Source organism: Sciurus vulgaris, assembly GCF_902686455.1.
Source record: "Sciurus vulgaris genome assembly, chromosome: 19".
NCBI lineage: Eukaryota > Metazoa > Chordata > Mammalia > Rodentia > Sciuridae > Sciurus > Sciurus vulgaris.
The window spans coordinates 8,999,540-9,027,045 of NC_136480.1; the positions used below are offsets into that span (position 1 = coordinate 8,999,540).

Sequence of the window (27,506 nt, forward strand, 5' to 3'; positions counted from 1 at the left end):
CTTCCTGGCCAATTCCTAAGGTCTTCTGAGGCAACTGTATTAACTGTTTTGTGCCTTGGGCACTCCAGTTAGGCCAATATAAATCAAGAGCAAGTATCCCTTCCTTACTTTTTCTCTTCCTTCCAGAAAGAATTATCTTCCAGAATTCTGAAGAACAAATTATTTAAGACAGAGACTCAATTTAAGAGAGATCAACACTGTTTGTCAAGGAAAGGCATTTTGATATTTATTAAGCCTCTACTATGTACTAGACAATTAATGCACATATTTAAGTCTCAGAACAACTCTGGGAGGTAGTTAGGATGCCCATGTGAAGTTCAAGTGTCTTGCTCAAGACAAAAGGTAGTAAAATGCCTGGCTAGCATTCCAACCTAGGTCAGTCCAGTACCTGCAGCTGTTTATTCCACTGTGCACAATGTCTCATAGACTAGAAGATCTTGAAGAGTCCCTCCTACTCCTTCACTCTCTAGTCTAAGATCAGGCACCAAATACCACTCTTCATGTTTCTACAGTATTACACAGTCTGTAAAGCACTTCCACAATGCTGATTGGATCTTCAGGCAGGGATGATCTTAGTTCTATGATTGGGAGGTACATCAGTACTTGAACCCCAATCTTCTAATTCAAACAGTATTCTTTCCACTAAATCAAGATCCAAAAAGGAGACCTTGTTTGTTTCAGGGAACATTACAAAGTGAGGCAGGAAAAACTAATAGGAAGAGCCCAGAAAAACAGAATTCCAACAATCTAACAAGCAGAAAACTACATAGACCAAATTTTTTGTTTTGCATTGTTGATAATAATTTTCATAATGGATCTTCAAGGTATTCTAGGACTGTTACAAAATACCATTCTAATAAAGAAGTTATTTGGTACTGGGGATTGGATCCCAGGGCACTTTACCACTGAGCTACATCCTCAGCCCTTTTTATATTTTATTTTTAAACAGGGTTTCACTAAGTTACTGAGTCTAGCCTTGAACTTGCAGTTCTCCTGCCACAGCCTCCTGTGCTTCAGCTTAATTCTGTTCTCTGTGAAATATACTGATTTTAGTCTACAGTAGGGCAAGTTACTTCATTTGGTCACTTCAGAGTGCACACCATGTGCTAGGTACTATGCAAGGGGTATGAAAAGACGTACACAACTAATTGCCAATAAAAGTAGTAAAATAAAAATTCAGATAAATTACTCTTGTTACTTGAAGGAACTGGAAGGTTTCAGAATTACCATGAGCTGTGTCTTAAAGGTTAAGTAATAAAGGCACATTCATCTTTCATGCAATAAATATTTACTGTGTATCAAAGTGTGAAAGGAAAGAGCTTTATTTTAATCACAGATTTCTTTTCTACTTCTATTCTTAAATTATGTGCTCCAAACCATTAGATCCTATGTTTACTGATTGCTTCACACACACACACACACACAGCACTTTCCCACTGGATTGTAAGTTACCTGCTATGGCTTACATAGTGTCCCCCAAAGGTTCATTCATTAAAGGTTTGGTCCTTATCCTGCAGCACTACTGGGAGGTGATGGAACCTTTAGGAGGTGAAGCCAAGCAGAAGTTAGCTCGCTGATGGTGTGCCCTCAAAGGGGATATTGAGACTTTTTTTCCTCTCTTTTTCAATTCCCAGCTGCAACGAGATGAGCAGCTTCCTCCCGGACTTGCTCCCATGATTGACTACCTCACCAAAAGCAATGGTACAACTGAAAAGGGACTGAAAATTTCAAAATCATGAGCCAAAATAAATCTTTTGTTTCACTGATTTACCTCAGGTATTTCTTACAGTAACAGAAAGCTCATACGTCCTATACACAAAGATATTTTAACATTCTTTTGGGCACATAAATGATAAACATGAGTATCCAACTGAAGAGTCCATAACCCAGGCTAGATAAATGTTACAGGTGGAGACTAAGTGTCTAGCCCATGGCAGTTCTTGACAATCAGCTGCAGGGCTACAACTCTGACTTATATTTCCCATGCCAAGTCCATTTCTCTACAGCCACTGCCAGGTTTCTCAGGGAGCTGTACTCACCTCCCTAGTGTCTAAGGTACTCAACCAACACACTTTTCACATTCTTATCAAATCCCAAACACAAGGCACAAGGTGGACAGGGCAGTCTTTACTTTATTGAGGTTCTTTTTAATTAATTAAAATGCTTGTGGTAGAGAGCACAGCCTGAAGGGGGAGCAGCTTCCCAAATGTTTCCTGCCCTATGACCTACTGACTGAAGTAGAATTTGATATATTCCTTATCTCCTTCAGTCTTGATGAATGGACGTAGGGAAAATGACCAAGAGAAGGCAAGGGTAAGGCTCAGTCTTAAAGAAAAAGCACTAAGGGGTTCAACTTCAACCAACTGAAGTTTGTTTCACAGCTGTTGGTCACCCAGTTTTAGCCCACCAGGAATAAATTATAGTTTTGCCACCTCACAGATGGCAATGGGAGAACTCTAAGTCAAAACTTGGGCCTAGTCTGCCGTAGGTGCCAATGTGACCTGCCCTAATCACCAAAGAGATTTAGGAACACAGTTCCTCTAGCCTTCTCACTCTGGTCAACCTCAGAGAAGTCCATCAGGCAGGCTTCATTTTCGCTTCTTCTCTTGTGTGCTGGTGAACCAAGAGTCTAGGAGTTTCTTGCTGTAGTACAACTGCCAGGCATGCACTTGGACTGCCAGTACCAACACCAGGTACATGACAGAGACGGCAGAAAAACCAAAGAGGAAGCGGTAGGCCTTGCCATGGCGGTAGAGTTGCTGAGCAGCAGGGAACATCTCCATGCTGCCATAAATGAGCGGAGCGATGGAAAACAGCCCCATGCTGATCATGGAGAGCACCAGGTAGCTAATGTTGTTGCGGGGGAAGGAGAGGAGGCCCAAGAGAGAGGGCACAATGCTCAGCAAATATGGATACTCCCACTGATAAGGCATGGCCACCTGATCATGTGACAAGAGTCTCAGGTGTCCCACGCTCATCTTGGCAACCAGCAGCAGCCATATGACCAGATGCACGTAGATCAGCTTCTTGATTTCATACTTGAGGGTCACACTGTGGGGCAGAGCAGAGGGAGAAGCACCTTTCATTCAAATTTTTCTGACGACCAGCTCTATGCCAGGCAACTGTACTGGACATGGGGATACAAATTTGAATGATAGAGTCTGTGACAGAGGTTGAGCACAAGGAACACAGGAAAAAACAATTAGAAAATGAAATGAAAAAAGCTTTAGTAAATATATGTTCCAAGATATACAGGATCACAAGAGGAAAGAATCAATTCTGTATGGGATGGAATGTCAGAGAAGGCTATCTCAACCAGGACATTTGATTTAAGTTCTAGGGATGGCTGGAGATGAGCATTCTATGCAGAGACAACAGCATGCAGACACAAAGGCATAAGCATTAGTGTTCCAGGAAACCAGATGGCTGAATGTGGATGGGAGGGGAATAGTAGGACATGAAGTTGCAAAGACTATGAATGGCCTAAAGGCAGAATAACACTGCACCATTTAGAAAGATGACTTTGCTCCAGAGGAGTACAGCCTAGAGGGAGAAGGTATTAGCAACAAGGAAGCCAGCTAAGGCTGCCCACACTTCAGTTATAGATATTTCATCTAAGAGAATATATTTCTTCTATTCTTCGAATTCTCAGGTCCCAAATGTATCCTTCTGGTACTCCTGTGTGCAATGTTTCTGCTCTGGGTGGCATGAAAACACTGCTTAGGTGGTGAGGACATCTTAGGCAGGGGCCTAGGGTTGAGAATGAAGTGAGGGTCCAAAGAGCTTGTCATTCTTCAAAATTCCTAGGATGTGAAGAGCATTCTGGGAGGATTCAATGAATTTAAGAAAGAAAATGGTTTAATTTTAATTTTAAAATATTCATTGTAGAAAAGTGTGGGAAAGAGGGGGGAGTCAATCACCTCCAGACTTCAAGCTTCATGAAGGCAAGGTTGAGTTTTGCTTATTTTTAATTTTTTTTGGTTGGGAGTCTCCCTGTTTTGCTCAGGCTGGCCTCCAACTCCTGGGCTCAAACGACCTTCCAGCTTCGGCCTAAGTAACTGGCTCTAAAGAGACATGTGCCACCATACTTGGTTTAAAATAAACTCTTAAGATATAGCATGCACATCTGCTTTTGCTCACTATTTTATCTTCACTGCCTAACACAATGCAGGATGGGTAGAAGCTCAACAAGAATTTATGGAATGAATAAACGAATGTAGAAAACAGCCCTCACGTGGGATTGTTCACAAAATTCATTTAGGCAGGGACACATTTTACCGTCCACATCCCCCTCAACGGCCCAGAATATAACAGCTACCATGTATTATTATGTGATAGGCCCTATGCTACGTCCTTTACATGAGTTATTCTCTAATGCTTCATCAAAATCTGAAAGGTAGATCATTTTCTCCCTCTGCAAATGAGGGAACAGAGGCTCAATTAGAAATGAGGTTTCCAAGTTTCCAAGGTCACATGGCGTGGCCAGCATCGCCGCGACTCCGGGGCCCACGACCGGCTGGATCCCCCAGGGCACAATGGGCGGATCAATGGGAGGAGCTCGCGGGGGCGACGGAGTTTCCCCAGGACTGGGGAGGTCGTCACGGGTGGAGGGGTCTTTCCAGGTGAGCGGGGACTGGGGAGTAAAACGCTGAAGCCCGGACTAGTGTTGCCTCCCAGACCCTGGCAGGCTCCAGCCAGGAAGAAGGCCTCCGTGCTCCTCGCCTCACTTCATACCTCATCTGGTAGTGCATGGCGACGCGCTCCCGGTGCTGAAAGTCGCTGCCGTCAGTGCCGGCTGCTCGCGGGCCTGCCCGAGACGCCATTGTGCCCGAACAGAACCCTGCAGCCCCTCAAGCCCACCGGCTACAGCAACTACACCGTTAAGAACCTCAAGGACCCTGTTCGCGCCGCCTCAGCACAGATACCCAACGGTCGCGCTGGTCTGCGAGGAAGACTTCCGGCCCCTCTATCCCGGGAGGACCAACTCTGTGGTTACTCCTCTCACGCATGCGCCCTCGCTTTCTCAAAGCCACGCCCCACTTCTGCACGTGTAGAGTGTGCTAGAAGTTAATTTCCCAAATTTGGCATCGTTTTGCAGTTTGCCCGAAGGCGTCTCGTGCATTTACACTTTCTTAAGCTCCAACCTGAGTTTAAGGCGCGGGTGTTCTCATTTCACAGGGAAACATGCCTGGAAGCCTTCTTTCACCCCGACCCCACACCAGCACTCATTCATACAATCCCCCCAAATTGATTAAAATCGCTTAATCAGCTGGGGTGGTGGCGCACCCCTGTAATCCCAGTGACTCGAGAGGCTAAAGCAGGAGGATCTCAAGTTTGAGGCCATCTTTGGCAACTTAGCGAGACCCTGCCTTTAAAAAAGGCTGGGAACGTAGTACAATGGTAGAACCTCCTGGGTTCAATCCCCAGTACCAAACAAACAAACAAACAAACAATCACGTAATCGTTGCAGAAAGAAAACGGTAACTTTACAGTGAAGAAACCTGGCAGAGTGCTCCCTTTTACCTAAGTAATCAAAACGGCCATGAACCAAAACGACGTCTTTTGCCTTTTGATACATTGACAACACAGCATCACTTCCGTGGTGAGCCTGCCAGATGCTTAACCTGAATCTCATCATGAAGAAATGCCAGATAAACCCAAATGGAGTGATGCTCTATGAGGTAGTTGGACTATAGTAAAAAAATTTCAAGATCGTGACAGAAAAAGAAATGACTTCCAAATAAAATGTTATCTGTGAAAACACAGTAGAAAGGCGGTTGCCTAGGAGTGAATAGGGAATGGGAAGTTATTGTTTAATGAGTGCAGTTTCTGTGTGGGATGATGAAAAAATTCTAAAAATGGGTGGTGGTGATACTTTGTGAGATTAATGTTCCCTTTTCTCTCAAAGTTAAACCTGTAGTATGAGTTTCCTAATATGTAACAAAAATAAGGTTTTTGTAATCTAAACCAGGTAGTTGAAATGTAGTCATTTTGAGCCTCCCCCTGCCTCATACCTCCCTTTGTCCTCAGTCTTCCAATCATAATGCCTATAGTGTAGTAGGTGATCCAATCAACTATAGCCCTTCTTGCCCTCCCCAATTTTAAATTAGTCAATCTGGTAGACTGTAACCCCAAACTCCTATCAGAGTAAGGGGCAGTGCTGCTTTAGGTATAAAAACCTGGGCAGACTTTCTACCTAGTGTGCTTACTTGTCAGATTTTTTTTTTTTGGTAGCACACCTTTCTACAGAAGTAAAATTTGCCTTACCAAGTAACTGTTGAATACATGTCTGACTTTTTGTGCACCCTGATATTTTCTAACTTGCACAGTGTGGATATACATAATGCCACTGAACTGTACACTTAATGATTAAAGAGGTATATTTTACCACAATAGAAATAAAGAAAATCATGATGTGGTTGTGCAGGCCTATAATCCCAGGGACTCAGAAGGCTGAGGCAGGAGGATGGCAAGTTCAAGGTTAGCCTGGGCAGCTTGGAAAGATCCAACCTCAAAATAAAATATAAAAAGGGCTGGGGATGTACCTCAATGGTAAAGTGCCCCTGGGTTCAATACCAGTATTATTATTATTATTATTATTATTATTATTATTATTATTTATAAGTTAATTAGTAAGGAAATAAATACATTGAGTTGGGGATGTAGCTCAATGATAGAGCAACCCTGGCTTCAATTCTCAGTACTGCAATAATAATAATAACACATCTGGGTGTGTAACTCACAATTCATGCATTTGTGAGGCCCTGGGTTCAATCCCCAGCACCAATAAAGAAATAAATAACACAAAAATTTTTTAAAGGTATGTTGTCTGAAAAAAGGAAAAATAGAAGCCAGACACAGAGGTGCAGGCCTGGACTCCCAGTTATTTAGGAGGCTGAGGCAGGAGAACTGTGTTAGTTTCTGAGATCAAGGCCAGCCTGGGCAGTACAGTGAGATCCTGTGTCAAAAAAAGAGAAAAGAAAAGAAAGGACGAACTGAGCATCCACTATGTACCAGGATACTGTACTAGATCTGAGGACACAGAAATGAAACGGACCAAGGACCATATTCTGATGGGGTGGGAAGGACTTGTTTCCATGAAGCTATGAAGTAGGTGATCAGTCCCATGAGAGGAAAGCATAGGAGGCTAAGGGAGCAAACATGAGGCCCCTCTCTTCTACTTTAATGAAAGTCTCTCCACAGTGGCAAAATCTGAGCTGAGACCTTCAGTTTGAGTAGAAATTCCCCAGAGCAAAGAGCTGGGAAGGAAGGAGTTTTTCAGGCAGAGGGAACTGCAAAATCCAGAGAGCACCTGGCTGTTAGACTTGACTTCAGAATGACTGGAACATTTGAAGGCTACAGTAAAGATATCAGACCTTATCCCAGGGGTGTTGGAGGGCCACTGAAGGATTTAACCAAACAAGTGATACAGTTTTGCATTTTTAAAAGATAGGTCTAAGGCTGGTGCCATGCTACTCAAGAGGTTGAGGAAGGAGAATCCCTTGAGCCTGGGCCACATATCAAGAACCCATCTTAGGGGGAAAAAAAAAAGATAAGTATAGTTGTTGTATGGAGAATGGTTTGCAGGGGGCCTGGGTGACGCAGAGGAATCATGACAAGTCAGCTTTCATCCAGGCAACCACCCAGGGGGTTTGGGCTAAGGAGATGAGCTAAGGAGAAAGACACACAGATTTGAGTTATGTTTATAATACATAACACTAGGAAGCTATAGGAAACAATAGTAAAGATGTTTTTTAACGATGTGGGGAAATATTTGACATATATTAAGTCAAAACAAAAAGCAAGGTCTTTAAAAGTGCATATAGAATGCTACCCTCTGTATTAAAAAAAAAAAAAAAAAAAAAAAAAGGCTTGGGGAAGTCTCAGTGGTAGAGCACTTGTCTAGCAAGCGTGGAGCCCTGGATTGCATCCTCAGCATAGTAAAAAAAAAAAAAAAAATTAAGTAAAATACTATGCTACTGCTATGATTTCCTAGTGCTATTCCACTATATGATTATAACAAAATTTATTTAACATACTCCCTTTGGTAGGACATTTGGGGTTTGTTTTTGATCTTTTACTATCACAAACGGCTTCACTCAACAATCTTGTAGATACATAATTTTACCCAGGGGTAGGTTGACTTACAGTCTGGAATTCCAGAGCTGGTATTGCTGTGTCAGAGAACATATTGTTTGTAGATAGGTCTTGCCAAAATGCCCTCCGTGGTGGTTATGTCAATAATAGTCTCCCCTGCAATGCTGTATAAGTGTGTCAGACCCCATGTCTCCCCACAGCTTTAGCAACAAGTTACTAGGCTGATGGGTGAAGAATGCCATCTCAGTGTGGTTTTAAACTGTATTTCTCTCTCTGTGAGATTAAGTATCTTTTCATGTGTTTAAGGACCATCTGTATTTCTTTTACCTGAATTGTGTTTATTTTTTCCCACATTTTTTATTGGTGCATTATAGTTTTACATACTAATGGGATTCACTGTTACATATTTGCACGTGCATACAACAAACAGTATAACTATATAATTTGGCTAATATCACTCCCCAGCACTTCCTCCTCCTTCCCCGCCTCTTACCCCTTGGTCCCTTTCTTCTGTTGATCTCCCTTTGATTTTTAGATTTACCTCCACCTTTCTTTTCCTTTCCCTCTCTAGTTTCTGCATATGAAAGAAAACATACAACCCTTGACCTTCTGAGTCTGACTTATTTCACTTAACATAGTGTCTAGTTCCATTCATTTTACTGCAAATGACATAATTTCATTTTTCTTTGTGGTTGAATAAAACACCATTGTGTATTTATACCACATTTTCTTTATCCATTCATCCATTGATGGACATCTAGGCTGGTTCCATAGTTTAGTGATTGTTACTTGTATAAACATGGGTATGCATGTATCACTGTAGTACGATGACTTCAGGATAAATACTACAGAGTGGAGTGGTATAGCTGGGTCTACAAAGGTTCCATGCCTAGCCTTTTTTTGGGGGGGAGGGGTGCCTGGAATTGAACTCAGGGGTACTCGACCACAGAGCCACATTCCCAGCCCTTCGCATTTTATAGAGAGACAGGGTTTCACTGAGTTGTTTAGCACTTCACTTTTGCTGAGACTAGCTTTGAACTCTCTATCCTGCCTCAGACTCCTACGCCACTGGGATTACAGGCGTGCACCACAGTGCCTGGTCCATGCCTAACTTTTTGAGAAACCTCTATACTGTTCCAAAGTGGTTGTACTAATTTGCAGTCCCACCAATAGTGTAAAAGTGTTCTTTTTCTCCATATCCTCTCCAGCATTTATATTATTCATTTTCTTTTTAAAAATACTTTTTAGATGCTAATGTACCCCTATTTTATTCATTTATTTATGTGCGATGCTGAGAATAGAACCCAGTGCCTCACACACTAGGCAAACCCTCTAACACTGAGCCCCCTATTCATATTCTTGATGACTGTCATTCTGACTTATGTGAGATGAAATCTCAGTGTAGTTTTAATTTGTTTCCATAATTGCTAATGATATTGAACATTTTTTTCATACATTTTTTTGGCCATTTGTATTTTTTCTTTTGAGAAGTGTCTGTTTAATTTGTCCTCATATTAACTGGGTTGTTTGATATTTTGATGTAAAGGTTTTTGAACTGAATTATTTATATACTTATATTCATTTTTTAAAATATTTTTTAGTTGTAGATAGACACAATACTTTTATTTATTTTTATGTGGTGCTGAGGATCAAACCCAGTGACTCACACGTGTTATGTCTATGCTCTACAACGGAGCTACAGCCCCAGTCCCTTCTATTCATTTTTCTATTGTGTCATCTTCTTATAGAGGGGGAAAAGGAAAAGAGAGGGACAGGGAGAGAAAAAGAATGAATTAGTATCTTATCTATAATGTTAGTTGAGCTGTATTTTCCCTATTCATTGTATGTCAGGGTTTGTTGTTGTTTTTAAGAGACAGGCATCTTGCTGTATTGCCCATGTTTGCCCAGAATTCTTAGACTCAAGGTATCCTTCTTCCTAAGCCTCCCAAGCATCAGGGACCACAGGCATGTGCCAGTGAGCCACATCCCCAGCCCTTTTTATTTTTTATTTTGAGACAGGGTCTCACTAGTTTGCTTACAGCCTCACTAAGTTCCTGAGGCTGGCTTCAAACCTCTGATCCTCCTGCCTCAGCCTCCCAGGCCACTGGAATTATAGGTGTGTGTCTGGACACAGAATTTTTTTTTTTTTGCGGTGCTGGGGATTGAACCCAGGGCCTTGTGTTTACAACGCAAGCGTGCTACCAACTGAGCTATATCCCCAGCCCAGAATATTTTTTTTAAAGTAGTTGAATGTGTCAATACTTTTTTTCTTTCTTTTTTTTTTTTTTTGTGGTATTGGGGATGGAACTCAGGGCCTTGTGCTTGCGAGGAAGCACTCTACCAGCTGAGCTATCTCCCAGCCCGAATGTGTCAATCTTTTATGATTTTTCAACTTTTAGTTGTAGCTAGATTACTTCTCCACTCCAAGATTTCTCTTAATTCTTTTCTTTTCTCTTCTTTTTTTGTTTGTTTGTTTATTTGTTTGTTTGTTTTGGTACTGGTGATTGAACCCATGGGTGCTTTACTACTGAGCTACATCCCTGAGCTACTAGTCCTTTTTTTTTTCCTCTCTCTCTCTTTTTGAGATAGGGTCTTGCTTAGTTGCTGAGGCTGGCCTCAATCTTGCAATCCTCCTGCCTCAGCCTTCTGAGTGCCTGGGATTACAGGTGTGTGCAACTATACCTGTTCCAGTGATTTTCACGCAGAGAATATGAGAATCACCCCTCCCTCACTGGAAGGTGAATTCTCCAAAGGAAGGGACCAGAACAGAAAGAATCATTTGTGTCCCCAGAATCATCTACTGCCAGGCATAGTGTGTAAAAGTTCAAGAAAATGTTCACTGACTACATTAACTAAGCCCAAAACATCCTCTTCTCCTGGGCACTGTGAAGAACCCTCAGGTTCACCTTCCACCTCCAGACAGATGGTCTCTGGCTTTAGCATGTGTTCTCTTTGTCTTTTTCTGAGTCTGCTTTCCAGGATGCACTTGGAGTTCCTCAAGGCCAGACTGCTTCTGAGTCATCCACTGGCCTGACATGGGACACCAAGTACACAGAGAATGTTCAATAAATGTTTGAGGCATTAATGTCCAAGGGAGGGGCCTGACCCTTTCCCCAGAACTTCCTCCCTGATGTGTAGTTTTTGAACTCTTGCACTTTCCCCCTGGCTCTTGGTCTGCCTTAAAGTTGTTTGTGTGTGTGCACACTTGTGTTTTGTTTTTTTGTTTTGTTTTGTTTTGGTCATTCTGGGGATCAAACCTAGGGCTTCTCTCAAGCCAGGCAAGTACTTTATCACTGAGCCACACTCCCAGCCCTTTTTAAATTTTATTTTGACAGGGTCTCCCTAAATTGCCCAGGTGACCTGGAACGTGAGAGCCTCTATTCCTCTGGCCTCAGCCTCCTGAATAGAATTATAGAGGCAAGTGCCACTGTGCCTTTCACTTTTTTTGGGGGGTGGAGGCAGTACCAGGGATTGAACCCAGGGGCACTCAGCCACTGAGCCACATCCCCAGCCCTATTTTGTATTTTATTTAGAGACAGGGTCTCACTGAGTTGCTTAGCACCTCGCCGTTGCTGAAGCTGGCTTTGAACGTTGCTGAAGCTGGCTTTGAACTTTTGATCCTCCTGCCTCAGCCTCCCGAGTCACTGAGATTATAGGTGCGCGTCACCACATCCGGTCTGACTACCACTTTTAATCTTTGTGAAAACCTGATGGAGAGGAGCTATTTTTATCCCCATTTGTGCAATCAAACTGAAGTTTAGATAAGTTAAATCATGCAGCTAGTGCTAGACCAGTGGTTCTTAAAGTGGGGTTCCCCAGTAGCCACAGCTTTGGCTTTACACAGGAACCTGTTTGAAGTGCAAATTTGAGGCATGGTGTATAGCTCAGTAGAAAAGCAAAGCACGGAGGCCCTGGTTCTGATTCCCAGCACCACAAAACAACAACAACAGAAAAATGAAATGCAAATTTCAGACATTCCAAGTCTGAAAGTCTGGGGTGGAGCTCAGGAATCTGAACCTCAACAAGCCCTCAGGTGATTATGATTCACTAACTTGTGAAAACCCTGTGCTAAAAGAAAGATGAGATTAAATTATTTTTAAAGACACCTTATTAAGATATAATTCCAGTGGGCATGGGGGCGCACACCTGTAATCCCAGCGGCTCGGGAGGCTGAGGCAGGAGGATCTTGAGTTCAAAGTCAGCCTCAGCGATTTAGCGAGGCCCTAAGCAACTTAGCAAGACCTGTCTCTAAATAAAATATAAAAAAAGTCTGGGGATATGGTTCAGCGGTACCACGGGTTCGATCCCTCATAGCAAAAAATAATAATAAAAAAAATGAAAAAATATATCCTTTACCATATAGTTCATCTGCCCAATCAAGTATACAATTCAATGAGTTTTAGTATATTTACAGGGTTATGCAACCAGTTCCAAAATACAATGTGCTTAGATGAACAGATAAGAACAATTTGTTTCCCCTAAAAGAGACCCCATACACACTAGCAGCTACTTTCCATTTCCATCCTCCTCTCTACTCACAACCCTAAGCAACCACTAATCTATTCTCTGATTTCATAGATTTGTCTATTCTGGACATGTCATATGTGTAGAATCATACAGTATGTGGATGATATGATCTTTTGTGACTGGCCTCCTGCCCTCTGCATAATGTTTGTTTTACAAACAAACCCCAAAACATGGTGTACTGGGGCTTGGTGGAAGCTAGGCAAGCACTCAGCCACTGTGCTACATCACAGCCCAGCTCTGCATAATGTTTTCAAGGCTCATTCACATAGTAACATGTGTCTTTTTAATAAAATATTTTATTTATATTTTGGATAAATAATATCCTATCTGTGTATATACTGTATTTTCTTACCTATTCATCAATCTACGAATGTTTGGGTTAGTTCTATCTTTTGGCTACTAAAGAGATATGCTGTGACATTTGTATTCAAGTTTTGGTGTGGACATATGTTTTCATTTCTCATAGGGGCGTGTGTGTGTGTATGTGTGTGTGTATGATGAGAGTGAGAGAGAGAGAGAGAGAGAGAGAGAGAGAGAGAGAGAGATTGCTGTGTCATAGATTTTACCTTTTATTTTTTATAGTACTGAATCCAGTTGAATCCAAGCTATAGCCCCAACTTTGCTTTGCTTTGCTCTTCTTCTCCTTCTCCTTCTCCTTCTTCTTCTTCTTCTTCTCTATTTTTTCTATTTGGTACTAGGAATTGAACCCAGTATGCTTTACCACTGAGTACATCCCCAGCCCTTTTTATTTTTTATTTTGAGACAGGGTCTTGCTAACTTGTTTAGGGCCACACTAAGTTGCTGAGGCTGGCTTTAAACCCACGATCCTCCTGCCTCAGCTTCTGCAGTCGATCTTACACTGTTAACCACTACACATTTCAGTTTCTTTCACTTTCTGCTATTATTTAAAATTTACTGTGAATAACATCAGTACCTCTCCATCTGTTGTCTATGTTGCAAAACCATTACCATCACTAATCCTCACCTCAACCAATAAGGTAGGAATCACTGTCCCTGTGGGGTTCTCAGAAGGAAGGCGACTGGTCTGAGCTGAAACAACCGATATGGGGCAGAGGTGGGATCACAACTCGCATCTGCCTGCTTTCTGTGCCCTCTTGCCTCATAGCATGGCCTGGACCATATCCTTTCCCAAAGCTTTCAAAACATGCCTTCTTCCCTTCTTGCAGGACTTTTCTGGAAATCAGGCTGGCTTGGAATCCCTGGGGAGGGTTGCAAACTTACTCCTTATGCTCTTTTCCCCAGCTGGGGCTGCAGGCCAGGGGAGTGGCTTCCTGGGAACTAGAAATAAAATGAAGGGAGGCGTGGGCCAGGCTGGGCACTATTGCAAGGAGGCTAGGAGGCTGTGAGGGGGAGGTGAGCAGTCTGGGGACTTTTTGCTCCTGGAGAGCAGGTGTGGTGGTGATTGGCAGAGTTTTCCTAGGGATAGGGACTAAGGAATAGGGATAGGGAATAGGGACTAGGAGGCCAAAGCAAGTGGGTGGGGGTACTGCTAAGTATGGGAGGGCTTTCTTCCTCGTGGGGGCTGGCTTGGGGAGAGCCCAGAGATCTTGAAAAAGTGAGGCTACCTTTCTGGGGAGGGGGCTTTGGTTCCAGTTCTGTACCCCTTGCTCTGTGCCCAGCTCTCTCTGTGCTGGGGGCTAAGAATAAGTATGGGCAGCTCAGGGCCAGGTAACCAGGGATTGAGGAGGCTAGAACACACAGACACAGTGATATAAAACCCGGGCTTTGAAACTCAAAGTTCAGCTCTGGGTCAGAGAAAGGCATTACAGGAAGGAGCCACTTGTGCAAAAGGCTTGAAGTATGCAAAAGTTTCAGTGTGGCAATTTAGGAATAAACTTGGTGGCAGGCGAGCCCAGGATTACCTGCCTAGACCTGTGGCTGTTCAATATGGGTGCCAGGAGTTACAACCCACAGTGGCGATTTAAACTGAAATTAGCTAAAATTCCACAAAATTAAAAATACAGCTTCTTAGTCATGTTAGCCGCATTTCAAGTGCTTAATCACCACATGTGGCTCATAGCTATGGTACTGAAGAATACAAATAGAACATCTCTATTTGTACTTCTTTGGGCCAGCAGGAAGTCTGAGAGTGATTTGATTGCTTAAGGACCCATGGGAGAGGGCTGGCTGCCTGTGAAGTCTCTGGACTGTAGGTGACCTTCAGGTCCCCAGAAGCAAGAATGAGGTAGTGTGACTCACCTCCTGCCAGCGTAAAGTGGACTCTGCTCCTGGGGACAGGAGCAACCCAGGCAGGGCCTCTTCAGCCCCAACTTGGGATCCCTGTTCAGTGTGACAGAGCCAGTGTCAGAGAAACATGGAGTGAGTGGAGCTGGGGCAGGAGAGCAGCTACCGAGGGGGGCTGAGCCTGAGCACAGAGATGAGGGTGGGAGCTTCTGGCGTGGGCCTGGGTGGCATGCGTGGGGCTGGTGTGTGTGAATTGGGATGAGAGTCCAGTGCTGGGGCTTGCTGGACTGGGGGTTGGGTTGCACTCTGTCCAGTGAAGGGAGAGAGGGACACCCTTCCTTCTTACTCTGACTGCCTGTTTCTGCCTCCTTCCAGGTCCAAAACAGTCCAGCTGACAAGGATGGAATATGCCATGAAGTCCCTCAGCCTTCTCTACCCCAAGTCCCTGTCCAGGTGAGGAGAGCCAGTGGTGGAGAAGGAGGGGAGCTACCTATGAGCTGTCAGTGAGACCTTCTCAAATGTGAATGGCTGCATAAGTCACGTGGGAAACTTGTTAAAATACGGCTTCTGGTTCTGGAGATCTGAAGGAGTACCTGGGGTTCTGCAAGACTGACAAGCCCCCTGGCGATATGAACGATGCCAGCATCAAGCCATGACCACACCTGGAGTAGAGGGGGGCAGGCTCTATGCTTGGTGCTTCCATTCCTGATCTCCGGTAGGCCTCACCACAACTTTGGGAAGCAAGGGTCATTATACCAGATGAATAGACAAGGAAACTGAGGCATAGCGTGGGTACTCTCCCTCACCCAGCAGCTCTGTAACAGAACCAAGATTTGAACCTGGGCCTCCCCAAATCCAAGCTCCAGTTTCTCTTCTCTCTTTTGGTTTTACCTTGTGGACCCCAGAGTCCAAAAGTATCTTACACTGACCTCAGGCTTCCCCTACTTCATTCCACAGCAAGGTGAAATGAGCAAGGCCAAGGTAGGAAAGTGGTCTTGGAGAAATGCAAAGTAGATCTTCTATCTCCTTGCTGTTCCTCATGGTCCAGCAATATTGACATCCCTTGGGAAGTGGTTAGACATATAGACCCTCAGGACCCACTCACACTAATGAATCAGGATCTGCATTTGAGCAAGATCTGCAGGTGACTTTTATGCCCATCAGAGTCTGAGATGCATGTTCTAGCAAGGCTTTTCAGTAAAGCCATCTGCAGTCATCTTGGGTGGGATAAAGGAGGCACATGACGAGCCCAGTCTATGGAAGATTGAGGGCTGGGCCCATCAAGTGGCTTATCCTGATGTTCCCAACTGCTCCTAGGCATGTGGCAGTGAGCACTTCAGTGGTGACCCAGCAGCTGCTGTCTGAGCCCAGCCTGGAGGCCCCCAGGGCCCGGCCCTGCCGAGTAAGCACTGCGGATCGGAGAGTGCGCAAGGGCATCATGGCACACAGCCTTGAGGACCTCATCCACAAGGTGAGGGCCCCGCCTGTACTCCACACAGCCCAAGTCCTGGGGCCTTGGTTGAGAGTCAGCCCTGCCAGCTGTTCCTGTCTTCCAGGTCATGAGATGCGATTTGGCAGGGGTGGGGGTCAGATCTTAAGTGGTGGAAGCACCTATGGATTAGCACCCATGGATTGATAGTGCTTGCTTAGAGACCTGTCCCAGTCATAAGTGACGTCTGTCCAGAGGGCAGAAGAGCAGTGCTTTTCTATCCTACACACTAACAGTCCACAGTGGCATTTTTGGGGCATATTTTTCTTTCTTTTTTGAAAAAATATTTAAGTCTTTTTTTGTTGTAGATGGACACATACCTTCTATTTATTTATTTTCATGCGGTGCTGAGGCTTGAACCCAGTGCCTCACACGGGCTAAGCAAGCACTCTACCACTGGGCTACAACCCCAGCCCCAGACCATATTTTTCTTGCTGGAAAGACCCTTAGGTTCCCTTTTTGAGGAATTTTTAAACTTGCTGGGGTACCTAGGATTTGAGAAAATGAGCAGGATTTTAGTGTTTCCCTTCTGCATCTCCCACTGTCACCCAGGGCCATTCTCCTTAAATCTGTCTCCCACAGTGGAACCTTCCTGACTTTGTGGAACTAATCATCAGGTAAACTTCCAGAGAAAGAAACTGAGGGCACACAGCTCTGGTGGATGGTACTAACAGCAGGCAAGAACACCACCATCCCCCATCCCTCTCCTTCTTCATTTTGTTGGGGGTAACTTCTTCCTCTGCCCCTCCTACAGCCTCTTCTGATTTTTTTTTTTTTTTTTTTTTGCCTTAGTTACATGGCCACATGCTTCACTGGCTCATTAGTTGAATGTGCCATGGGACTGGACTCCTTCACCTGCAAGCCCAGGTGCCTGGCACAGGTCAAATATTTGGATTAGGTTTCCAATTACTAGAGTCTGCTTGACACATAGACATCATAACCAATTTAACTCTTTATTCTAGATTCCCTCCCCCATTCCTCGAATTAGGTCTGTTCTTCCTGGAAGCCAATGTCCCCTCTCTTGTGAGGTTCCTGGCTACGCTAAACTATGTTTATGTGCCTTGAATCAAAAGAACTCATTTAGGGGCTGGGGTTGTGGCTCAGTGGTAGAGTGCTTGCCTAGCATGTGTGAAGCATTGGGTTCAATTCTCTGCACCGCATATAAAAAAATGAATAAAATGTATTTTAAAAAGGGGACTCATTTACATTTTAGTCTGAATTTAGTATTACTTTTTGTCCTGAGCTCTGTGGACCACTTCCTGTACCAAAATGTCCTTGTTATACCTGGCTTCCCAGATTTCATGCCCAAAAGACTTGATGAGTCATGGACAAGGCCCAGGAATTTTCCTTTTCAGCTGGTACATCAGGAGACTCTTGTAGCCACTGAGCTTGGGAGCCCCCTAGTCAGAGTCCTATTGCTAAAGGATGTGAGAAGAAACAACAGTAAGATTCCATCTTTTCAAGATGATAGGTCAGAAGGGAATCCTACTGATAGGGAGGACATTAGCCTATCTATTTGCTCTTCCAAATTTGGCAGAAGAGAGAAAGAAGCAGAAAGTGAAAGGGTGATGTGGTTGTTAGGGACCAGAGGATGAAGCCCTCTTTTTGACCATGAGAAATAATGGTTGGGTTTCATTTAAAAAAGAAGCCATTGGAAGATAAAAAAAAAAAAAAAAAAAAAAAAAAAAAAAAAAAAAAAAAAAAAAAAAACCAACCAACCAAACAAACAAAAAAACCTAACATGAAGCAATTCAAACAGCAAAATTTGCAAGAACAGGCCAGGTGATGTGATGCGCCCCTAGAATCCCAGCTTCTTGGGAGGCTGAGGCAGGAGGATTATAAATTTGAGACCAGCATCAGCCACATAGCAAGGTCCTATTTCAAAATAAGAAATAAAAAGGGCGTGGAGGGCTGGGGTTGTGGCTAGAGCACTTGCCTAGCACATATGAGGCACTGGGTTTGATCCTCAGCACTACATCAAAATAAATAAAATAAAATAAAGGTGGTGTGTTCATCTACAAGTAAAAAAAATTTAAAAAAAAAAAAAGAAGTGTAAAGTGAGAATTCTTTTGTTCCAAAATAATTAATGATATGGTTATAAATGTCCTAAATTGTTAATTCTTATATAAACTTACACATTTTATGACATGTCATGGGTTTCTTTCCATTTTAATCCACAAAGTCTGAAGATGTAGTAAATGCTGCTTATGGATCACGTACCCTGCCACCTGATTTACAGCATTTCTTTTAATTAAAACCTTAAGGTTTAACCTTAATAGTTACTACTATTCCCATTTTCCAGAGGCAGAGGCTGAGTTTATTCTCTGGAATGATGATGATGATGATGACTAATAGTAGTAGTAGTAGTAGTAGAGATTAAACCCCAGGGTGCTCTACCACTGAGTTATGTTCTCAACCCTTTTTATTTTATTTTGAGACAGGGTCTCACTAAGTTGTCCAGATTGGCATCGAATGAGATCCTCCTGCCTCAGCCTCCCAAATAGCTGGGATTACAGATGTACACCACTGTGCCTGACCATACTCTGGGATTTAAACTCAGGAAGTCAACTCAAGAATTCTTACTTTTTTTTTTTTTTTTTGCGGTGCTGGGGATCAAACCCAGGGCCCTGTGCTTGTAAGGCAAGCAAGAATTCTTGCCTTACAAGAATTGTAAGAATTTCAATTCATGCCTTACTATGCATGAATTGAAATATCACACTGTATCACACAGTATTACAGTCAATAGTGATTCATCACTAATCAATAGGGATATGCAAATCAAAATCTCTTCACATCAACTGACATGGTTAAAATAAAGACAGAAACAAACATTGCTGAGGTAGACAAATTGAGCCTGGGATCAGTGCACACCTGTAATCCCAGCGACTTGGGAGGCTGAGGCAGGAGTATCACAAGTTTGAGGCCAGAATCAGCAACTTAGGCCCTCAACAACTTAGCAAGAGTCCTGGCTCAAAAATAAAACACAAAAAGGACTAGGCATATGGTTCAGTGGTTAAGTGCTCCTAGGTTCAGTTCCCAGAACCAAAAAAGAAGAAGAAAAATTGGAATTCTCATACTTTGATGTAGGAATGTAAAATGATGCAGCTGTTTTGGAAAACAGTTTGGTAGTTCCTCAGAGTTAAAAAGAGTTCATATGTGATTCTACAGTGTTGCTCCTAGGTATGTACTCAGAAGAAAGGAAGATGTGTCCATACAAAAAGTTGTATGCAAAGTTCATAGCACCATTTTTTTAACAGTAAACAAGTAGAAACAACCCAAATATTTATCAACTGATCAAAGAATTAAACATATGATATATCTACCTAGTGGAATATTACATAGCCAAAGAGAATGACTCATGCTACAACATAGATGACTTTTGAAAACATGCTAAGAAGTGAATCTTAGAAGATCTCATGTTGTATAATCCAATTTATATAAAATGTCTGGAATGGACAAACCCATAGACTCAGAGAGTAGCAGGTGCCATGGATGGGGAATGGGAAAAATGGGAAGTGAATAATGTATACTAGGTTTATTTTGGAGGTAATGAAAATGTTTTGAAATTAGAATGATGGCTGCAACTTGGTGAATATGCGGAAAAGCACAAAAGTGAAATTATTGTACATAAATTATATCTCACTAAAATTTCATATATATTTATTTACTTATATATATGACCCCTGTTATATATTTTTGGGGATTAAACTCAGGGGCACTCAACCACTGAGCCACATCCCCAGCCAAATTTTGTATTTTATTTAGAGACAGATTCTCACTGAGTAGCTTAGCACCTTGCTTTTGCTAAGCCTGGCTTTGAACTTGTGATCCTCCTGTCTCAGCCTCCTGAGCCATTGGGATTATAGGCATGCGCCACCACACCGGCGCCACCTCCCACCCGCATTATATTTTATTGGACTGCACTGTTCTAGGCTATTAACTCTGAAGTCAGATACCAAGAGGTACCATTATATAAAAATCTGTGGGGGGGATGCCACAGTAGAGTGCCTGGGTCTCAGTGCCATGCTTTGGTTCCCAGACCCTGGCTCTTTACCTGGCAGCTAAGATGATGTGATGAGGGTCTTTCACACACCATCTCTGTGGCTACATATATATGGCAAAAGTGTCACTAACCTTATTCCCCAGGTTCAGGATGTCTTGATGCTGGCAAATAAACCCTTCTTCCTGGTGCTGGAGGAAGATGGCACAATTGTAGACACAGAGGAGTATTTCCAAGCCTTGGCAGATGATACGGTGTTCATGGTCCTCCGAAAGGGGCAGAAGTGGCAGCCCCCATCGAAAAAGGTGAGTTCCTACCTGTGCAGGGGAGAAAACTGAGAGCTTTGGAGAAGTCTTGAAGTATGCCAACCACATTTGTCTTGCTGCAGGGGTCTAGGTACCAACTTTCCCTCTCCCATAAGCCCACCAAGAAGATTGATGTGGCCCGCATAACCTTTGACCTGTATAAGCTGAACCCGCAGGACTTCATTGGCTGCCTGAATGTGAAGGCAACGCTCTATAACACATACTCCCTTTCCTATGATCTGCACTGCTACAGAGCCAAGCGCATGGTGAAGTGAGTAAACGGGGATGAGGTGGGGACCAAGAAGATACAGAGCAATGGCAGAGCCCATATTGAGCTCTGATTTTGCGTCTGGCACTGGAGTTAACAAGCCTAACAGTAAGCATTCATGTAGGGCTTAGGATTTATCTAAGTGCTTTGGGTTACACAAGTATGTGCTAGACAGGTACAGGTACTCCCTGATGGAACCTGAATACAGTTAGTTGTTATGTTTGCCTTCTACTACAGCAAACTGTGTCTGTTCACCTAAAAAAGTAAATTTTCTGAAGCAGTCTTCTAATTAACCTTTTGCCAGGGAAGAGGAGGGCTAGGGATTGAACCCAGAGCCTCATGCCTACTAAACACATGCTCCAGCACTGAGCTACATCCACAGTCAGTCAACTTTTTAAAAAACGAACGTGTGTCAAAGATTTTATCGAACTCATTAATTAATCAGAGAACTAGCAAGAAGGTACAATCAGTTTAAAGAACAATTCAAAATTCCACGTCCACCCCTGAGCTGCAGCTCCCCATTTGCCAACACATATATAGGTCTGCCAGTAATGATAAGTTAAATTTATAGATAACAAACTGAATTTTTCCATGGGGGTAAAAGAGATAAAATAATCTTTCTTCCATAAGGACAAATTAATTTGTATATCTGTGGAGAAGAAGCATTTGTATTATCTTAAGCTTTTTCTTTTGAAAGCCTAATTAAGTATCACAGGAAACATGAAAAGATATGAAATCATAAGACAAGTACCATTACGGTGGTGTTTCTCAAATTCTACTGCCCTGTGTTGCTCTGGAGCATTCTTATCCCATGAGGTGGCTATGGCCCCTGAGGCCTGAAGTGGTACCATTTGTCTAAAGCCACAGAGCTAGACAGCAGCAGAGCATGGCCTCCAGCCAGTGATTCTAGTCCCCCACAATTGCTTTATTTAGTGGTTGCCGAGTACCTATTGTGTGCCTGGTCCTACACTACAAACTAAAGATACAGAGATGAACCAGATACGAGAACAGGTTTCATGAGGGCAAGAATTTCTGTTGCTTCTGAAACCTTGGTGAATGCCAGCACGCAGTAGTTATTCAAATAATCATAGAGAGCTGGGGGCGTAGCTCAGTGGAATAGTGCTTGCCTTGCGCGACAGAAGCCCTGGGTTCCATCCCGGACATTGCAAGGGGATGAAGTAGAATGAAGATACTTGTTTTCAGGGGACTTCTCAGAAATCCTACTGAGGGTCTCCAGAGCTCCACCAAAACACATGCAGCTTAAACCATATCAGATTTCTTGGCCTGTTTAGTTTCCCCTCTGTGTATTCAATCTCAGATGGGGACACTGAGGCCGTGAAGTGCGCATGCCCAAGACAAGTCAGGGGCAGGCTGGAGCCTGGTTCTATGGCTAAGAGTCGTATTTTCCCCAGTGGCTATTTCCTCCTTCATATTGCCGTATTGTGCCCTGCCTGGATGCGAGATTGCAGCCAGTATCTGCCAGGTTTCAAAATCTAAAGCCAGAAGTTTTAGCCTTTAAACTCAGTTCATTTAGGGGAAATGGAACTCTCAGACCTAAACACAGTAGATATACTGTTTCAAAAATCAAAAGCAGGGCTGGGGTTATGACCAACTCAGTAGTAGAGTGCTCACTTAGCACGTGTGAGGCCCTGGGCTTGATCCTCAGCACCGCATAAAAATAAATAAAATCAAGGTATTGTGCCCATGTACAACTAAAAAATAAATTTTTTTAAAAAATCAAAAGCAATGCTGGGGCATGGTGGCGCATGCCTGTAATCCCAGTGACTTGGGAGGCTGAGGCAAGAGGATTCCAAGTTCAAAGTCAGCCTCTCAACAAGGTAATAAGCAACCTCAGTGAGACCCTGTCTCTAAATAAAACATAAAAAAGGGCTGGGCATGTGGTTCAGTGGTTAAGTACTCAGGGTTCAATTCCCAGTACAAAAAAAAAAAAGCAAGCTGGAAAAAAAAAAAAAAAAAAAAGCAAGTTGGATTTAGCTTAGTAATGTCACTACATTTCTTTAAAATAAAAATTCTGATAAAATATTTATAGCATTAAATTTACCATTTTAACCATTTTTAAGTGTACTATGCGGTAGCATTGAGTACATTTACAATGTTGTGCAACCATGACTACTATCCATTTCCAGAACTTTTTCATCATCCTAACAGAAACTGTGCCCATTATATAATAACCCTCATTCCTCCTGCCCTTAGACCCTGGCAACCTCTATTCCACTTTTTCTCAATTTTTCTATTTAGGTCCCTCATAAAAGTGGAATGACACAATATTTATACTTTGGTGACTGTCTTTTTTCACTTAGCATAATGTTTTCGGAGACTTATCTGGTGTTGTAGCATATGTCAGAATTTCATTCCATTTTAAGGTTGCTCGGCAAGGTTTAAAGCCTCAGTTTTCTAACTTGAGAAATGGGCAGACTTCTTAGGTATATCCTTTAAAATATATATATTTTTTCATTTTATAAATATATGTAAGTATATTATATATGTATATGTGTGTGTGTATCTGTACTTGTTTTATTTTTATTTTTTGCAGGGTTAGGTACCAAATCCATGCTAGGCAAGTGCCCAGTGGCTGAGCTACAAGCCACACTCCTGGTGCCCCTCCCCACATTTTTTTTTGGTAAGGGGAATTGAATCCAGGGGCATTGTTACCACTGAGTCACATCCTCAGCCCTTTTTATTTATTCTTTTAAGATCTGAGACTAAGGACTGGGGAGATAGCTCAGTTGGTAGAGTGCTTGCCTTACAAGCACAAGGCCCTGGGTTCAATCCCCAGCACCGCCAAAAAAAAAAAAAAGAAAAACCTGAGACTAGATCTCATTAAATTGCTGAGGGCCTCACTAAGTTGCCCAGGCTGGGCTTGAACTTGTGATCCTCCTGCCTCATCCTCCCAAGTCACTGGAATTACAGGCATGGCCCACCATGCCTGGCTAGACCCCCAAATACTTTTATGTTCATGGTTCTAAGGTCTTTCTGCCCCGCTCAACTCCATCCAGAATACAAGTTCACTTACTGAATGAAGGTCAATAGGTCTGTCTTTTAAACAGATTTGGTTAAAGTTGTCTAGTCTTCAACAGCCGCTCTTGACCCTGTGTCTCTCCTGCTTTCTACACTTCGGACCTCATGTTAAGTGCTTTATGTTATTTCAACATCACCCATTTTACATGTGAGGAAGCTGAAAGCTCAGAACAACAGCAGTTTAGATAAAAAACAACTAAATATAGAATTAAAAAAAATTTTTTCAAATGTTGGTAGACTTTCATTTTATTCCTTTATTTATATGTGGTGCTGAGAATCAAATCCAGTGCCTCTACCACTGCGCCACAAACCCAGTTCCCAAATGTAGGATTTTTTTAATGGGTTTTTTAAAATAATACCTTTATTTTATTTAGTTTTATATGTGGTGCTGAGTATCAAACCCAGTGCCTCATGCATGCTAGGTAAACGCTCCACCACTGAGCCACAATCTCAGCCCCAAATATAGGATTTTAAAAGATTTTTTTAAAAAACCTAGAATTGTTTACTAGAGTTCACATAGTTAATAAGACCAGATTAGAATCCCTGGCCTGTCTGGTTCAAGTTTTTTTCCCTCAGTACGCAGTAACAATTGACATAGAAGGGCTTCATGTTCATGAAAATGACCATGAGTGACCTAGAAAGACCTCAAAGTCTAGTATAGAGTGTTAGGAAAGGTAGAACCATGTTATTGTAGATTAATCTGACTGGGACAAAATAATTTGAAAAAATTTAAGGGTGGAAGAGGGCATCCCTGCCTTGTTCCAGTTTTTAGAGGGAATGCTTTCAGTTTTTCTCAAGAATGACATTGACTGTGAGTTTAGCATAAATAGCCTTTACAACGTTGAGGTATGTTCCTACTATTCTTATTTTTTCTAGTTTTGAGCATGAAGGGGCGTTGTATTTTTTCAAATGCTTTCTCTGCATCTATTGAAATAATCATATGGTTCTTAACCTTAAGTCTATTGATGTGATGAATTACATTTATTGATTTCTGGATGTTGAACCAACCTTGCATCCCCGGGATGAACCTCACTTGGTGGTGCAATATCTTCTTAATATGTATTTGTATGCGATTTGCCAGAAGTTTGTTAAGGATTTTTGCATCTATATTCATCAGAGATATCGGTCTAAAATTTTCTTTCCTTGAGGTGTCTTTGTCCGATTTTGGTATCAGAGTGATACTAGCTTCCTAGGATGAATTTGGAAGGGTTCCCCCCTTTTCTATTTCATGAAATACTTTGAGGAGTATTGGTATAAGTTCTTCTTTGAAGGTCTTATAGAACTCAGCTGAGAATCCATCTGGACCCAGGCTTTTCTTGGTTGGTAGGCTTTTGATGGCTTCTTCTATTTCACTGCTTGAAATTGATCTGTTTAAATTGTGTATGTCCTCTTGTTTCAGTTTGGGAGGATCATATGTCTCTAGAAATTTGTTGATGTCTTCAATATTTTCTATTTTGTTGGAGTATAGATTTTCAAGGTAGCTTCTCATTATGTTATGTATTTCAGTGGTGTCTGTTGTGATATTTCCTTTTTCATCACAAATTTTAGTAATTTGAGTTTTCTCTCTCTTCTTTGTTAGTGTGGCTAAGGGTTTATCTATTTTGGTTCCTTTCTCAAAGAACCAACTTTTTGTTTTGTCAATATTTTGAATTGTTTCTTTGGTTTCAATTGTAGCTCAGACGTAGACGGCTTACCTAGAATGCACCAGGCCCTGGGTTCAATCCTCAGCACTATAATAAAAAGACCACTCCTGCCCCTGTTTGCATGTTGCTCTAGAATCATGAAGTGTTTTTCATCTTTCCACCTCAGTGGACATTTCATTTTATTAAGGAAAAAAGCTAACTTGAAAGCACTTTTTCCAGGCCAGTGTGGGAATCTGGGGGAGGAAGCATTTGAGGGGATGCAGTGGGGAGACAGCATCCATGTTTTTGATTTTTTTCTCATTCCCCCCAGGGAAATGATTCGCTGGGTCCTCTTCAGCATGCAGGCCACAGGCCACATGCTGCTTGGTACCTCCTGCTACATGCAGCAGTTCCTGGATGCCACAGAGGAAGAAGAAGGACAGCCCTCTAAGGCCAAGGCCTCGTCCTTCATCCCAACCTGTCTGAAGATACTGCAATGAAAGCCCAGACCTCAAAGTCTTCCCCAGCCAAGGACAAGACTGGGGACCCCTCAGCTGGTAGCACCCACAAGCCTGGCAGCTAGAGAGCTTCTTACCTCCCCCATACCTCCCTCACTGCACAGGACCATGAAGAAGGAAGCAGAAGGAAGGACTGGGACCCTGGGGTGGGCTGGTCAAAGGAGAACTTTGGGTTCCTGGCCTGACCCAGCTCCTTCCTGCCCCAGGTAGCTTAGCTGACCAAGACTGGTCACTCTCAGGCTGTGGTATGAAGTCTGCCCCTCAGCAATCTGTCTTCACTTGCTGCACTTTAGGCCACTCCTTCCCTCTTGCCTTCCCACCCCAGAATACTCATGGGTGAGCTGTCAACCACACTAATGTACCATAGTAGAGAGTTCACAATAAATTATTTATACAAATGCATCTTCTTTGCTGGTATTCTTTGGGGATAGGGTTCTGTCTGGAAGGCTAGAGAAGATTAAGGCAAGAGAAGAATCCACTGTCAAAAACTTCTGTATAATGTGGCATTACAGGCAAACAGCACTTTTTCTTTTTCTTTTTTTTTTTTTTTTTTTTTGCGGTGCTGGGAAACAGCACTTTTTCTAAAAAAAAAAAAAAAAAAAAAAAACGCAGCTGGGCACAGTGGTACATGCCTGTCATCCCAGCAACTCGGAAGCCAGAGGCAGGAGGATCACAAGTTCAAGGCCAGCCTCAGAAACTAAGTCAGACTGAAAGCAACTTAGTGAGAAATAAATAAAGTCGAATAAAAAGGGCTGGGGGATGTAGCTAAGTGGTAAAGTGTCCCCTGGATTTAATCTGTAATTATACCCACCCCCTGAATCACAAGTTTTGGATTTAAAGTCTGCTGAATCTGAACCTTAAACAGACCATGTAACCTATACAAGGCCAACTTCCAAATGAAATTTGCCTATCAGAATAGCTCCAATTAGTGGATTAAGTAGTTTTTCTAACTCCTGAGTATCAAATTTTATAACACCTTTTTTTTTTTTTTTTTTTTTTTGCGGTGCTGGGGATTGAACCCAGGGCCTTGTGCTTGCAAGGCAAGCACTCTACCAACTGAACTATATCTCCAGCCCCTATAACAACTTTTTAAATGTTGAGGTGGAAAAGTACTAGTCAAACAGTAAGGCAATTCTCTGTTGATGCCTATCCTTGCTTGGTAGTTGATATTTTATGTTAGAATTTTCTTTTTTTCAGTACTGGCCATGGAACCCAGGGGCACTCTGCCACTGAGCTATATCCCCAACCCTTTTTATTATTCATTTTGAGACAGGATCTTGCTAAGTTGTTGAGGCGGCCTCAAATTTGGGATTGTTAGGATTGCAAGTGTGTGTCACCACACTCAGCTGAACTATATGTCTTAAAAGGGTAAATTTTATTATATGTAAATTATACCATGATAAACTTTGTATGTTACTGGGACTGGAACCCAGGGC

The 27,506-nt window shown here is 42.6% G+C and overlaps 2 protein-coding genes across 4 annotated transcripts; one reads left to right on the forward strand and one right to left on the reverse strand.

Moving 5' to 3' along the window:
• Positions 1-200: 200 nt before the first annotated feature.
• Positions 201-4,971, reverse strand: JAGN1 (jagunal homolog 1). Its single transcript, XM_079122364.1, has 2 exons — positions 4,735-4,971; positions 201-3,051 (listed from the first exon to the last, which is right to left on the reverse strand). Exons 1-2 carry the CDS (start codon positions 4,821-4,823, stop codon positions 2,589-2,591), a joined length of 552 nt encoding a protein of 183 aa, XP_078978490.1. The 5' UTR covers positions 4,824-4,971; the 3' UTR covers positions 201-2,588.
• An 8,971-nt stretch (positions 4,972-13,942) lies between these two features.
• CIDEC (cell death inducing DFFA like effector c) lies at positions 13,943-26,472 on the forward strand. 3 transcript variants are annotated; one of them, XM_079122172.1, is made up of 6 exons: positions 13,943-13,998; positions 15,205-15,282; positions 16,147-16,300; positions 20,465-20,623; positions 20,707-20,894; positions 25,884-26,472. In XM_079122172.1, exons 2-6 carry the CDS (start codon positions 15,230-15,232, stop codon positions 26,050-26,052), a joined length of 723 nt encoding a protein of 240 aa, XP_078978298.1. In that variant the 5' UTR covers positions 13,943-13,998; positions 15,205-15,229; the 3' UTR covers positions 26,053-26,472. The 3 variants fall into 3 exon arrangements, with proteins under 3 accessions (XP_078978298.1, XP_078978299.1, XP_078978297.1); XM_079122173.1 differs by lacking the exon at positions 13,943-13,998 and adding an exon at positions 14,016-14,035; XM_079122171.1 differs by lacking the exon at positions 13,943-13,998 and adding an exon at positions 14,721-14,964.
• The last annotated feature ends 1,034 nt before the right edge of the window (positions 26,473-27,506 follow it).

Excerpts from the sequence above, each read along its gene's own strand:
- JAGN1 (XM_079122364.1), bottom strand. The coding sequence starts at position 4,823 with ATGGCGTCTCGGGCAGGCCCGCGAGCAGCCGGCACTGACGGCAGCGAC. Across the intron at positions 3,052-4,734 it reads GCCATGCACTACCAGATGAG|TGTGACCCTCAAGTATGAAA; the intron begins GTATGAAGTGAG and ends TCTGCCCCACAG.
- CIDEC (XM_079122171.1), top strand. Across the intron at positions 20,624-20,706 it reads GGCAGCCCCCATCGAAAAAG|GGGTCTAGGTACCAACTTTC; the intron begins GTGAGTTCCTAC and ends GTCTTGCTGCAG. Across the intron at positions 20,895-25,883 it reads AGAGCCAAGCGCATGGTGAA|GGAAATGATTCGCTGGGTCC; the intron begins GTGAGTAAACGG and ends CATTCCCCCCAG.